This window comes from Aethalodelphis obliquidens, unplaced genomic scaffold (genome assembly GCF_003676395.1).
Source record: "Aethalodelphis obliquidens isolate GAN/ISIS:26980383/991018 unplaced genomic scaffold, ASM367639v1 scaffold17, whole genome shotgun sequence".
NCBI lineage: Eukaryota > Metazoa > Chordata > Mammalia > Artiodactyla > Delphinidae > Aethalodelphis > Aethalodelphis obliquidens.
Window position 1 is genome coordinate 24,982,814 of NW_020837961.1, and position 16,117 is coordinate 24,998,930.

General features: G+C 36.6%; 1 protein-coding gene across 5 annotated transcripts in view; it reads right to left on the reverse strand.

Annotated features, from left to right (window-relative positions):
• Nucleotides 1-16,117, reverse strand: part of SLC10A7 (solute carrier family 10 member 7) — a 252,970-nt gene that overhangs the window by 132,820 nt on the left and 104,033 nt on the right. Inside the window, exon 6 of one of the 5 annotated variants that reach the window (XM_027117115.1) lies at nt 10,233-14,620. The exons of the other annotated variants lie outside the window; for them this stretch is intronic. Within the exon in view, the coding sequence (XP_026972916.1) occupies nt 14,606-14,620 (15 nt within the window). The 3' untranslated portion in view covers nt 10,233-14,605. Of the gene's footprint in view, nt 1-10,232; nt 14,621-16,117 lie in introns of those variants that run through there. 5 annotated transcript variants of the gene reach the window in all.

The window sequence follows — 16,117 nt, forward strand, 5'->3', positions numbered from 1 at the left end:
TATATATATATATATATATATATATATATATACACACACGTATATATGTGTGTGTATATATATATATACATATATACATACATATATATATATATATATATATACACCACATCTGAATATATATATTCCATTGTATGGAATGAAATATATTCAGCCATAAAAGTGAATGAAATTTTGCCATTTGCAGCAATGTGGATGGACTTGGGGGGCATTATGATAAGTGAAATAAGTCAGACAGAGGAAGACAAATACTGTATGATATCACTTATATGTGGAATTTAAAAAATACAACAAATTAGTGAATATAACAAAAAAGAAACAGACTCACAGACATAGGGAACAAACTTGTGGTTACCAGTGAAGAGAGGGGAGGGTTGGGGAATATAGGTGTAGGAAATTAAGAGGTATAAACTATTAGGTATAAAATAAGCTACAAGAATATATTGCACAACAATGGGAATATAGCCAATATTTTACAACAACTATAAATGAATCGTAACCTTTACAAATTGTGAATCACTATATTGTACCCTTGTAACTTACGTAATACTGTATAGTAACTATACTTCAATAAAAGTAGGTAAATAAATAAAATCACATTGAAAAATTGTGTATAAATATGGTAAAATCATCTCAAAGACCCATAGAAGATTTATCTCAATGAATATAGCTAATCCTAGCATCTAAACAAGATTACTCATATTATATCAGGAAATCTATTCAGAATAATTGCAAATTTTCTTGAACTTAATATGTAAGGCCAATACCACTGACTCTGGAGATTGGTCAAGGTCAGCCCTAGATTCCAAATTCTCATAATCCATGGTTATAACATGAATGAAAACCTGACTCAAGTATTTATTTCCACATTTCACCTCATTAAGTCTTTTTCTGTGTGTGTGTACATACATTTTATAAATTTTAAATTAAAAATTATGTAAGAGACAATGTAAACACCTAATACAGTGCTTGACAGTTTTTCTTTAGAATTGTAACCTATTGTTACACATGTATATCAAAGACTGCATACGCTTGTTCCAGCTAAACTACATGATCAGTTAATAGATGTGGTTTTCACCTCAAGTTTATGTAATTTACACATTATAGTTCTTGTTGGTTACATTTCCATTTTCTTTATTATTAATATATTAATCTATATCTCAAATTTATGAAAGCAAATCAATAGCTTCAAAGCAGTTTTATAGTATTAAATTAGTGAGAAAAATATTAAAAACATTATAAATAAATATAGTAAACAAGACAAGTGAAAATATAAAATATACATGCTGACATAAACACATCTCTAGGTATAAAAATTGGTATAAGCACTGCAAAAAAAAAAAAGGGAAGAAGAAATTTGGAAACTAACTGATTTGAGCCACAGAACCCAGGAAAGCCTCCGTACTTGACAAAGTAAGCGTAAGAAGAGGGAGAATAGGACAATTGGTTGAAAGCCTGTATAAGAAGCAATTAGAATTCAAGATCCCCTCCCCCATCCCATATACTCCCTGGGACTGAAAACAAGATTTTTATTTTCTATGGAACTGAACCAGAAAGGTTCTAGTGCAGGGAATTCCATGTACCATGTAGAGTGAGCAATGACACATCATACTGAAAACAAAGGGATTAAATGAAATTCTACATTATGAACAATGAATAATGACCCTCAGGCTCGTTTTCCAGTCAGTTTCTAGAATGTTTGCAGCAGGTTAGATACTCCCCAAAAGGAAATTCTCTGAAGGGTTACTAGCACAAGAGAAAAGACGGGGTGGATTTCCAATAAGCTTTTTTTTTTTTTTTAAAACATCTTTATAGGAGTATAATTGCTTTACAATGTTGTTAGTCTCTGCTGTACGACAAAGTGAATCAGCTATATGCATATATATATCCCCACATCCCCTCCCTATACCATTCCTCTAGGTGGACACAAAGCATCGAGCTGATCTCCCTGTGCTATGTAGCTGCTTCCCTCTAGCTATCTATTTTACCTCAGGTAGTGTGTATATGTCAATGCTACTCTTACACTTCACCCCAGCTTACCCTTCCCTGACTCCATGTCCTCAAGTCGATTCTCTACCTCTGTGTCTTTATTCCTGTCCTGCCCCTAGGTTAATCAGAAACTTTTTTTTTTTTTTAGATTCCATATATATGTGTTAGCATACAGTATTTGTTTTTCTCCTTCTGACTTACTTCACTCTGTATGTCAGACTCTAGGTCCATCCACCTCACTACAAATAACTCACTTTCATTTCTTTTTATGGCTGAGTAATATTCCATTATACATATGTGCCACAGCTTCTTTATCCATTCATCTGTCGATAGACACATAGGTTGCTTCCATGTCCTGGCTATTGTAAATAGTGTTGCAATGAACATTGTGGTACATGATTCTTTTTGAATTATGGTTTTCTCAGGGTATCTGCCTAGTAGTGGGATTGCTGGGTCATATGGTAGTTCTATTTTTAGATATTTAAGGATGCTCCATACTGTTCTCCATAGTGGCTGTATCAATATACATTCCCACCAACAGTGCAAGAGGGTTCCCTTTTCTCCACACCCTCTCCAGCATTTATTGTTTATAGATTTCTTGATGATGGCCATTCTGACTGGTGTGAGGTGATACCTCACTGTAGTTTTCATTTGCATTTCTCTAATGATTACTGGTGTTGAGCATCCTTTCATATGTTTGTTGGCAATCTGTATATCTTCTTTGGAGAAATGTCTATTTAGGTCTTCTGCCCAGTTTTGGACTGGGTTGTTTGTTTTTTACATATTGAGCTGCATGAGCTGCTTATATATTTTGGAGATTAATCCTTTGTCAGTTGCCTCGTTTGCAAATATTTTCTCCCATTCTGAGAGTTGTCTTTTGTTCTTGTTTATGTTTTCCTTTGCTGTGCAAAAGCTTTTAAGTTTCATTAGGTCTTATTTGTTTATCCTTGTTTTTATTTCCATTTCTCTACGAGGTGGGTCAAAAAGGATCTTGCTGTGATTTATGTCGTAGAGTGTTCTGCCTTTGTTTTCCTCTAAAAGTTTTATAGTGTCAGGCCTTACATTTAGGTCTTTAATCCATTTTCAGTTTATTTTTGTGTATGGTGTTAGGAACTGTTCTAATTTCATCCTTTTACATGTAGTTGTCTGGTTTTCTCAGCACCACTTATTGAAGAGGATGTCTTTTCTCTATTGTATACTCTTGCCTCCTTTATCAAAGATAAGGTAACCACATGTGTGTGGGTTTAGTTCTGGGGTTTCTATCCTGTTCCATTGATCTATATTTCTGTTTTTGTGCCAGTACCATACTGTATTGATTGCTGTAGCTTTGTAGTATAGTCTGAAGTCAGGGAGCCTGATTCCTCCAGCTCCGTTTTTCTTTCTCAAGATTGCTTTGGCTATTCGGAGTCTTTTGTGTTTCCATACAAAGTGTGAAATTTTTTGTTCTAGTTCTGTGAAAAATGCCATTGGTAGTTTGAGAGGGATTGCATTGAATCTGCAGATTCCTTTGGGTAGTATAGGCATTTTAACAATGTTGATTCTTCCAATCCAAGAACATGGTATATCTCTCCATCTGCTTGTATCATCTTTAATTTCTTTCATCAGTGTAATAGTTTTCTGCATACAGGTCTTTTGTCTCCTTAGGTAGGTTTATTCCTAGGAATTTTATTCCTTTTGTTGCAATGGTAAATGGGAGTGTTTCCTTAACTTCTCTTGCAGATTTTTCATCATTAGTGTATAGGAATGCAAGAGATTTCTGTGCATTAATTTTGTATCCTGCTACTTTACCAAATTCATTGATTAGCTCTAGTAGTTTTCTGGTAGCATCTTTAGGATACTCTATGTACAGTATCATGTCATCTGCAAACAGTGACAGTTTTACTTCTTCTTTTCCAATTTCGATTCCTTTTATTTCTTTTTCTTCTCTGATTGCTGTGGCTAAAACTTCCAAAACTATGTTGAATAATAGTGGTGAGAGTGGGCAACCTTTTCTTGTTTCTGATCTTAGAGGAAATGGTTTTAGTTTTTCACTACTGAGAATGATGTTAGCTGTGAGTTTGTCATATATGGACTTTATTATGTTGAGGTAGGTTCCCTTTATGCCTACTTTCTGGAGAGTTTTTATCATAAGTGGTGTTGAATTCTGTCAAAAGCTTTTTCTGCATCTATTGAGATGATCATATGGTTTTTATCCTTCAATTTGTTAATATGGTGTATCACATTGATTGATTTGTGTATACTGAAGAATCCTTGCATTCCTGGGATACACCCTACTTGATCATGGTGTATGATCCTTTTAATGTGCTGTTGGATTCTATTTGCTCATATTTTTTGAGGATTTTTGCATCTATGTTCATCAGTGAGATTGGCCTATAGTTTTCTTTTTCTGTGACCTCTTTGTCTGGTTTTGTTTACCAGGGTGACGGTGGCCTCCTGGAATGAGTTTGGGAGTTCTTCTGCCTCTGCTATATTTTGGAAGAGTTTGAGAAGGATAGGTGTTAACTCTTCTCTCAATGCTTTATAGAATTCACCTGTGAAGCCATCTGGTCCTGGGCTTTTGTTTGTTGGAAGATTTTTAACCACAGTGACAATTTCACTGCTTGTGATTGGTCTGTTTATATTTTCTATTTCTTCCTGGTTCAGTCTTGGAAGGTTGTGCTTTTCTAAGAATTTGTGCATTTCTTCCAGGTTGTCCATTTTATTGGCATATAGTTGCTTGTGGTGATGTCTCATGATCCTTTGTATTTCTGTGGCGTCAGTTGTTAATTCTCCTTTTTCATTTCTAATTCTATTGATTTGAGTCTTCTCTCTTTTTTTCTTGATGAGTCTGGCTAATGCCTTATTAATTTTGTTTATCTTCTCAAAGAAACAGCTTTTAGTTTTATTGATCTTTGCTACTGTTTCTTTCATTTCTTTTTCATTTATTTCTCATCTGATCTTTATGATTTCTTTCCTTCTGCTAACTTTGGGATTTTTTTTTTCTTCTTTTTCTAATTGCTTTAGGTGTAAGGTTAGGTTGTTTATTTGAGATTTTTCTTGTTTCTTGAGGTAGGATTGCATTGCTATAAACTTCCCTCTTAAAACTGCTTTTGCTGCATCCCATAGGTTTTGGGTCGTCATGTTTTCCTTGTCATTTGTTTCTAGGTTTTTTTAATTTCCTCTTTGATTTCTTCATTGATCTCTTGGTTATTTAGTAGCATACTGTTTAGCCTGCATGTGTTTGTATTTTTTACAGTTTTTTTTTCCTGTAATTGATATCTAGTCTCATAGTGTTGTGGTCAGAAAAGATACTTGATATGATTTCAATTTTCTTAAATTTACCAAGGCTTGTTTTGTGATCCAAGATATGACCTGTCCTGGAGAATGTTCCATGAGTGCTTGAGAAGAAAGTGTATTCTGTTGTTTTTGGATGGAATGTACTAAAAATATCAATTAATTCCATCTTGCTTAATGTGTCATTTAAAGCTTGTGTTTCCGTATTTATTTTCATTTTGGATCATCTGTCCATTGGTGAAAGTGGGGGGTTAAAGTCCCCTACTATGACTGTGTTACTGTCGATTTCCCCTTTTATGGCTGTTAGAATTTGCCTTATGTATTGAGGTGCTACTGTGTTGGGTGCGTAAATATTTAAAATTGTTATATCTTCTTCTTGGATTGATCCCTTGATCATTATGTAGTATCCTTCTTTATCTCTTGTAATAGTCTTTATTTTGAAGTCTATTCTGTCTGATATAATAAATGTTACTCCAGCTTTCTTTTAATTTACATTTTCATGGAATATCTTTTTCCATCTCCTCACTTTCAATCTGTATGTGTCCCTAGGTCTGAAGTGGGTCTCTTGTAGACAGCATATATATGGGTCTTGTTTTTGTATCTATTCAGCCAGTCTATGTCTTTTGGTGGGAGTATTTAATCCATTTACATTTAAGGTAATTATCAATATGTATGTTCCTATTACCATTTTCTTAATTATTTTGGGTTTGTTATTGTAGGTCTTTTCCTTCTCTTATGTTTTCTGCCTAGAGAAGTTCCTTTAGCATTTGTTGTAAAGCTGGTTTGGTGGTGCTGAATTCTCTTAACTTTTGCTTGCCTGTAAAGGTTTTAATTTCTCCATAGAATCTGAATGAGATCCTTTCTGGGTAGAGTAATCTTGGTTGTAGGTTTTTCCCTTTCATCACTTTAAATATGTCCTGCTACTCCCTCTGGCTTGCAGAGTTTCTCCTGAAAGATCAGCTGTTAACCTTATGGGGATTCCATTGTATGTTATTTGTTGCTTTTCCCTTGCTGCTTTCAGTAATTTTTCTTTGTATTTAATTTTTGATAGTTTGATTAATATGTGTCTTGGCATGTTTCTCTTTGGTTTTATCCTGTATGAGACTCTTTGCACTTCCTGGACTTGACTGACTATTTCCTTTCCCATGTTAGGGAAGTTTTCATCTATAATCTCTTCAAATATTTTCTCATACCCTTTCTTTTTCTCTTCTTCTTCTGGGACCCCTATAATTGGAATGCTGGTGTGTTTAATGTTGTCCCAGAGGTCTCTGAGACTGTCCTCAACTCTTTTCATTCTTTTTTCTTTATTCTGCTCCCTGGAAGTTATTTCCACCATTTTATCTTCCAGCGCACTCATCCATTCTTCTGCCTCAGTTATTCTGCTATTGATTCTTTCTACGGTATTTTAAATTTCAGTTATTGTGTTGTTCATCACTGTCTGGTTACTCTTTAGTTCTTCTAGATCCTTGTTAAATGTTTCTTGTATTTTCCCCATTCTGTTTCCAAGATTTTGGACCACCTTTACTATCATTACTCTGAATTCTTTTTCAGGTAGGTTGCCTATTTCATCTTCATTTATTTGGTCTTGTAGGTGCTCCTTCATCTGTAACATATTTTTTTGTCATTTCATTTTTTCTTTTTGATGGGTGGGGCTGTATTCCTGTCTTATATGTTGTTAGGCCTGAGGCGTCCAGCACTGGAGTTTTCAGGCAGTTGGATAGAGCCAGGTCTGGGTGCTGAGATGAGGACCTCCGCGAGGCCCCACTCTGATTAATATTCCCTGAGGTCTGAGGTTCTCTGTTAGTCCAGCAGTTTAGACTCGTTGCTCCCACCACAGGAGCTCAGGCCTGACCTCCAACCTGGGAACCAAGATCTGCAAGCTGCGTGGTGTGGCAAAAAAAAGAAAGAAAAAAGGGAGCAGTACAATATCAAAGAATAAAGAAGAAAATAAAATTAGAAAGATAAAGAATATATTAGGATAGGTAAAAATATAATTGAAACAACTGGTCGCTGGGAACTCCTCCCATCCTTTAGGTGTCTGTGGTTCCCCACCGGTGCCTGGTAGGTGCACTAGTTGTGCGGAGATGCAAATTCCTCGTCCTCCTAGTCTGCCATCTTGACTCTGCCCTCCTCATTAAATCTTTTATCTACCAGTGCTGCAACTGAAAAGCAAAATAAATAGGTCTTGCTTCATAATTTTCCTTTCTACCTTTCTGTAACAACGTGGTTAATGATTACTGACATGGCCAAAGGCATGAGGCAGCTTGCCATGAAAAAATTTTCAAGGAGTACAAATATTATACCTTAAATCACATATTATAAAGGCTAATTATACTAGATCAGCACTTATATGAGGACACTGAGACAAAAGTCTGTCACTATATCTTTAGCAATGTACCTACTTAGACAGCCTGCAGAGCCCACCATGTACACATACACTAAATATGAACCACATGAGCAAATGAAAATATGGAGGACCTGGGAAAGATGCAAAGACATCTCCCTTCTAAATCCTTTTTCCATTCATGTATCTGTGGGATCACATTCCTTCATATTCTCATTCTTATGAGTATAAAATGAATTATCTGTAATTTTCAAAACACATGCCTTAATAGACATACATGAACTTTTTTCAGCTATCAGAATTGCTTAGTACTGTTCTCTGATCAACAGCTCCACTTCTTCCATGGAGCTTTCCCTGAATATTTCTATCTTCCCTCCTAAATCTCTGAGCTCTTACTCCTTGTTACCATGGTACCTGTCCCTCAGTTATATGCTTCCCTGTTAAAGCACACAGTTTCTACTATCTTGCTTTTCATATACTTATGTGTACATGTCTCCCCTTTTAAAGTAGAAGCTCTTTCAGGATAGGTTTTTCACCTGAATAAAATCTGCCCTGCTTCCCCTAAGCACTTGTCATAATGGATGCACATAATCGATAGAACAATTCACTTCACAAGTAAATGAACATGGCTGTCTGTGCGTGCAGTAGAGACAGGTGCTAATATATATTTGCTCCAACATATAATAACATCAGAGATGAGGTTATAACTTGATAAAATGTTATAACATAAGTAAAAAACCAAAACAATGTGTGTATGGATGGCACGACTATCTTGCTAGACTAGTGTTTCTACTTTGATTATTCAATATTTCAATGTATTTTCTATCCCCTGGGCTCCCCCCACCCTGTACCTGTAGATAACCATATATGTCATTTGTTTTCCTTTGCTCAATTTGGACTTTATAGAACTTAATATTCATAAAAATGAATAAGATATTCTCATAAATGTAAGCCAAGCTGGGACTGAATTCCAGATACTGATCATTCTCTTTGCTGTGCATCACGGATTATTCTCATTATAGGTCAATTTACAGGGTTTTTCCCCCCTTTACATCCTTCCAATATTAATTATATTTTCTTCTCTCTAGTCTGGATCTACTATCCAACAGGTTGCTTAATCATTTCTATCTGAAGAAAATTGATAAGGTAACTAGACTCTGGTATCATTTGATATTCTATTCTCCAGTTTAATCACCCTGCTTAGTCCAATTCTTTGGCCACAATAGGGGATCATTATGTTGTTTTATTATAAATAAAGAGATGACTAATTAATCCAAAGTAATCCAAAGGGCTTAGAATATTGGAAGACACCCAGATGATGGCAGAAAAGCCTATTTCAATGGAGGGGGCATATTTAAATAAAAATTTTCCCTCCAGTGACAGACATTTTAGTGAAAGCTTTAAATAAAATGCATTATTTCATGCATTGTGGTGTGAAAGTCAAAAGCTCATGAAAGTAGAAAAGGTTGATAGTTTCAGATTACATTACTCTAAATAAAGAAGGAATTGTTGCTGACAGTACCTTAAATATACTGCATATTGACATGCTTTTGAAGGAATTATAGTTGTGTGGCACAAGTCAAAATCAAATTTAGTTCAATCAGCTGCAGCATATTTTTAAAAAATAAAAACATATTAGGACACAAATGTATGAAAAGGTCTTTATCAACCTTGCTTTTTACATACCAAATTTTTTAATCCCTTCTTATTTGCAAGCAAAAAATGTGTACATTGGTGAAATTGTGGGATTATGCATATATTCATAGAAAAAGTAATTTCACACACACACACAAATTCCTGTCCACTACCTCCTCAAAAGTTCACTGAGAATAAAAAGCAGGGAGGGACCTGCCGCTTTAGAATTCAGTACTAAATGTTTAAACCCGTAAAAGGAAAAGTCACCAAGATTTATACATACATAACAAAGGAAAAAAGAGCAAAAGAAATAACAGAATTAAGTCAAACCCTCTGTAAACTCAATTCAGACTTTAGGGTTTTACAGGGCATTAATCTAATATATGCCAAATTAGATTTTCAAATTCCATAATATTTGATTTCTTTTCTAAAACTGCTTTACCCTCAGTCCCAGAAGTTTTTCTTTCAAAGATAAACTACAGTTCTAAGTGAGATTTACGTTCAACTAGGAGCACTATTTGTTGTTTTTTTTAAGTATTTATGAAACATATTTACGATTTTACCCTCTCTAAACATTATTTTTGACTTTAATAAAGTTAAGACAGTTGTAAGAACCAAAAGATGGTTTAATGTGGATTAAATAATGCTCATTTAAAAAGCAGGCCACCTGTACACTATTTGTCAACTAAAATCATGTCAGAAAAGTTTTCAGACATCTGGGAATTTCTTCCAACTTAACAACTAAGTTCCAGCAACAATAAAGTCATCCAGGAATTTTCAGGATAAGACACAGCTGCTTTCAAAACACAACACCCCAAATATACACAATTGATCACAGGTAACTTTTCTGCTTTTGCTGTGGGACCTTTAGCTTGAAAAAAAACCAAACAAACCCCATGACTATGTTTTTTTTTTTTTTTTTAACATCTTTATTGGAGTATAACTGCTTTACAATGGTGTGTTAGTTTCTGCCTTATAACAAAGTGAATCAGTTATACATATACATATGTTCCCATATCTCCTCCCTCTTGCATCTCCCTCCCTCCCCCATGACTATATTTTAGTCTACGTCAGGAAGAACATGCACAGCAGGCTGGGATTTTTAGCAGTGGGTCAGCTTGAGCTTTCCTTCACACCCTGCTTAATGGGGCTTTTCGCTAACATCACTCCTGAACATCGAGTCTCAAAGTGAGACTGTAAAACGGAAGTCCTTCAGTTTGGCCCATCCTCTTATGCTGACGTGGTGTTGAGACGTAAGTCTGTGGGTTGTTCAAGAACAAATAAAAGATTGCAGCAGGATACCCAAGGTTGTAATCACTGTACAGTGAGTAGATCTGGGGTAGCATCAAGATAGGACAGCAGAAGAAACACCTTTAAGAATTCTCGGGAGTATGATTTAACAATACAAACCAGAGTAGAAACTAAAGCTGAAAGAAAAAAACTGGATAAAGCAGTAGCAAAAGAAGTTGTTCATTTTGGGCAGAGGCTCTGGGGACCAGAGTTTAAGAGGTAGAGCTGTAAAGCACAGTGAGCTCTTCAGGCAGTACAGATGTATATAAGGCACAAGTGTTCAAAGTGTTAACAACAGAGCATTGGCATTGTCTGCAACATCATGTAATCAGAACACCTTGAGATTTCTGAAAATATGTGGAAATGTGTGGACATGTACAAATGCCTGAGAAAGAGTAGAACTCTTCTACTGGACCCTCTCAATCAAAAAACGAAAAAGATTCTGTACTGAAAAAAAAAATAGATAAATCTCTTTACATAAGTCAGTGTCCTACAATTTCATATTTATTTCAGCAATGAAATATCAAGGTAGAACAAGCTATGTAAAAACTGGTAATAGTTACATACACTTATACACACGCCCAATGAATGTGTGACATCCACTACAGCTTAAATATTTGGTTATCTTTCTAGTTTCAGTATAGTAAGAGAAGGAGTATCAAAAAGATTCTTCATCACAAAAGAAGTCAAAGAAGACAGATGAAGATCAAGAAAATCAGAAACTCCAAAGGGGAATCTATACGCGATTATACTGTAACAACAGTGGAACATTTGTTTTAAGAAAAGTAGACAAGGCTTGGACCAGTGATCAGGAAGTCCTTTAATTTGATGTAATAAGAAACAGCTTTATGGACCACTGCATGCTGGACTTACTTTCCTTCACAAACGAATCTCTGAGTGATGTCAAAAGACCAGAAGGATGAAATGTGGCCTTGGAAAGGCTGTTTAGAGATGGAAACAAAGACAAGTCCACCCTGAAGAAGAGAAAAGAAGGGAGAGAAAAAATAGCAAGGTGGGAAAAGTGAAAGCTTACCTGTGAATACGTAACACAGACAGACTGCTAACTGGTAAGACTTGAAAATTCCCAGGCTTTTTGTTCTACTCTGAGTCCTGGGAAATGGTTAACTTATTCTATAGCTATTTAGCACAGTATAGGTGCCAGGCACTATATAAACAGCAGGAGTATTGGGATGAAAAGGGCAGACAAGGACCCTCCTCTCTCAGAGTTTACACTCTAGTGGGGATTGACATACAGCAGATAAAGGAACAAGATAACTTGGATAATAATAACGGCTTTGAAGAAAACAAAACAGGTTGATGTGATAGAAAGTGCTGGGGAAGCACTCAGGGAAGGTCAGTGAGGAGGTGCCGTGTGAGTTGACACCTGCATGACGAGAACGAGCCAATCCAGTGAAGACTGGAGGAAAGAATGTTCCAGACAGAGGGGGTGGCTAGTACAAAGGCCCTAAGGAAGAAATGGGCTTGGTGTGTTTGGGGAGAGAAACTTTGTGCTGTTGAAGTGTGCTGAGTATGGGGTGTGGTATAAGGTAGGGCCAAGGAGGAAGGCAGGGCTAGGTAACAGGACCTTATTGGTTGGGATAAGGAGTCTAGATTTTATCCTCAGGGCAACAGAAGACACCAAGAGATGTCTTAAAACAAGGGAAGAGCTGGGAGAGAGTATGGTGACACAACAAGAGTTTTACATTCTGAAAAGGTTACTTTAGCTGATATGTGAAATCAGAATTTTAGGGGGATCAGAATAGAAGCAGGGGGACAAATTAGGGCATAATTGTAGCATAACAGGCAAGAGTTGATGGCATCTTGCATTTGGGTAGTGACAGTGAAGATGAAGAGAAGATGATGAACTCAAAATGTATTTTGAAGGTAGACCCAATAGGATTTGCTGATGACTTAGATACGGGGAGGGGGAAATGCTGAAAAGAGAGAAATCTAGGAAAACTCTTAAATCCAAGTAATGGGTAGAGCCATTAACTGAAATGAGATAGATTAAGGCAGAAGCAGTTTAAGGATGGGGGAGGTGTGATCAAGAATTCTATTTTGCATATGGTAAGCTTGAGATGCTTATTAGATATCCAAAATGAGACATCAAATAGGCATCTTGATGTATGAGTCTGGCATTTGGGGGAGAAGTTGGAGCTGAAGACATCAATTTGGTAGCAGATGCATTTTGATGTTCCATAAATCCATGAGATTGGATGATCTTTCCTAGGGAGTTACTGTAGACTAAGAAAAGACCAGGACTTACCACCAAATCCTGACACAATCTAACATTTACAGAAGTTAAGCACAGCAGAGAACCCACATAGGATACTGAAAAGGTGCAGTAGGAACCTCAGGAGAAGGAGGTAGCATGGAAATGAAGAAAGAGGAAAACATGTTTCAAGGAGAAAATGACTGACTGTGTCTAGTAGTGCCAAGTGTTTGGGTAAAACAAGGACAGAGAAGCCACCAGTGGCTTTGGCAAGATGGAGGTCACTGGTGACCTTGACAAGAGCAGAGTCAAGTTCTAAGTAGAGTGCTAGGGAGGCTTGATAAGAGTCAACTGAGGAGAGGCAGTGCTGTAAGAAGTAAAGATTGGGACAGCTATTTCAAATTTTGCTTGCTTGGAAGTTGAGCAGTGAAATGGGGCAGTGGCTGGAGGGAACATGGAAGGTGTTATAAGAGCACGGTCCAGTAGAGGCCCACACTCAATCCTATTCTGGTTTCTAGGCCCAGTATAAATATATGGGATGGAAAGCAGGATCTTGAGTTATTTACTGAGTCACTGATACAATAAATACTTGTGAAACATCTAGATGCAAGATGTGCAATGTGGTAGGGTCAGAACAGAACTAAGGACATGGGCTTGAAATCAAAACTACGATGATATACACATATGCATATAACTGGATCACCTTGCTGTACACCTGAAACCAACAAGACATTGTAAATCAACTCTGCTTCAATTTAAAAATCTTTTTAATTAAAAAAAGAAGGATATGGTCTTGGAATTTCAGCACTTGAGCTCTTGCCAGGCAGCAGAACCCTAACCCTAGAATTTGGTTCCAAAAAAAGAAGGCTAGGCTTCAGGTCGCACTGGACTTACTGTACTTCACATCTGATGACAGATGAACGGACAAGGCTGTCAACAACAGCTCCTATTCGCCGCACATACAACATTTATTATATATATCTGACCTTGCAGATACATATTTTTTCTTTAGATTTTTCAACTGAATGTTTGTGCCTTTTGAGCACCTTCGCCCAGTTACCACACCCCCCGACCCCACAGACATTAAAAGAAGAGGAAGAATACGAAGGAAATAGAAATGAACTAACATGTAATAAAGATGGCATAAAATGTATGTGGACATTTAGGGAATATATATTTACATATAAAAGTGTAAAGAAGGCTAGCAATAAGGAAAACACCCCGAAAAGAACAAAGGAAAAATGGAAACCATCAATGAAAGGGAAGAAACTGCAAACACTGAATGGCTTCAAGACTCAGAACAGCTAAAATTTGCTTGCTGAGTAAGGAGTCAGAGAGGAGAATCAGACAGTCATTTGGCCATGATCAATCAGTATTTTTCGTAGAGATCGTTAGCTGCTGTAACAGCAGAGATAATAGTATCCAGGTTGGAAAGACCTGCTCTGCTCTATCCAATCCTCCTCACTGACACTGGCTGCTGGTCCCCAGTAACCCACTCCAGCAATCCTCTCATCCTCTCTGTGCTCTACTCCCATCCTCCCCCGCAAACTGTGATCACCATCTGGCTTGGTTCATCTTCTGGATGATGATGGATGACTTAATTACAGAAATAAGGCAAGAATCAGCTACAAGGAGAGAAGCCAAATATGAACAAAAGGGCAGGGACAGAGCCCTTTCCTATGGTCCCTTATTAATAAGCTTTGCACTTCCCTATGCCCGGGAGGCTTGTGTGGATGATTTTGGTGAGAGGAGGAAGAATGAAGTGAGGAAAGGCAATGCTTACTGCATGTCTCTTACATGCCAGCAACTCTGCTTAGGCTTTTCATGTTTCCAATTTGTTCCTGACAACAATCCTGAGTTGCCTATGGATGAGGAAACTGTGAACCAAAAAAAAAAAACCCATGAGAACTTTGCCCACATTCAAACAGCTAGATAGAAGCAGAAATGGGGTGTAAAACCAAGTCTGTCTGACTCTAAATACCATTATTTTCTCATTATAAAACACCAAGGAGTGGATTGCATATGTTTAAAATATATTAAACTAATGAGAAATTATGAACTTATATACTATCGTACATCAACTATATCTCAATAAAAAATTAGAAACAAAAAATACAAAGCAAATAAATAGAAAGAAACTATGTGAAAATAATAAGTAAAAAATGTATAAATGTAATAAATTTGTGATTTGGGGTACTCTGAATCAGTATTTTTTGTTGAGATTGCAAAGGTCAACTAAGCTCAAAACTAGATCAATAGAAACTTTACGAAACATTTTTAGAAACCAGGTTAAAGGGTGACATAGTATGCAGACCTGTTTAGAATGAAACAAAAATTTACATCTACACAACCACCACAAAAGAGGTATGAACAGGCATACACACTCAAGCACACACATGCACACACACAATCATTATCTTCAGAACCAACTGAGTGTAAGTTGCAGACGTGATACACCATTAACACTTCAGAGCGTATTTCCTAAACGACAAGGACACTCCCATATACAACCACAGTAAAACCTGCTAAATCAGGAAATTATCTTGATCATGATACCACCATCTACCATCAATCCAGTCCCATCAAACTTCACCCAACTGTCCCAATCTAGAGTCATATTTTGCACTTAGTTGTCATGTCTCTTTATCTAGAACAATTCCTTAATCTTTCCATGCTTTTTATAACCTCGGTATTTTTGAAGAGTACAGGCCAGTTATTTCGCAGAGTGTCCCCCTATTTGGGTTTCTCTGTGTCGTTCTCATGATTAAATTCAGGTGATGCATTTTGACAGGAATGCCTCAGAAGTGACGCTATACTCTTCTTAATGTACCACATTCGGCGGCAATGATGTCCATTTGCCCCACTACCGGGGATGTTCACTTTGCTCATTTGGTTTAAAGGTGGTTATCTTCTAGGTTTCTCCTCAGCGAAGTTACTGTTTCCCCCTTTTTAATTAAAATACTTTGAGAATACTACCACCCTGTTCCTTCATTAACTTTCAAGAGCTAGTTTTAACCTCCATGGATGATTCATGCCTGAATCAATTATGCGTATTACTTCTACAGCAGTGCCAAATGGCGATTTCCTAACTCCATCATTCTTTCTATGTTTATAGCCTGGAATTCTCCCCATCGATTTGTTTATTCGGTTATTTATGGATATTAGTATGGACTCCTGGGTTCCTATTTTATTCAGTGGAGTATAATCTTTTACAATCATTATTTATTTTGATGCTCAAATAATTCCAAATTTGACCAGTGCATGTCCTTTCAAGTTGGCTCCTGTATAACTTCTGACATGGCCTCATCATTTTTTTTAAGTTTTTTTAATTGAAATATATTGAGGTACAATATTACATAAGTTACAGGTGTACC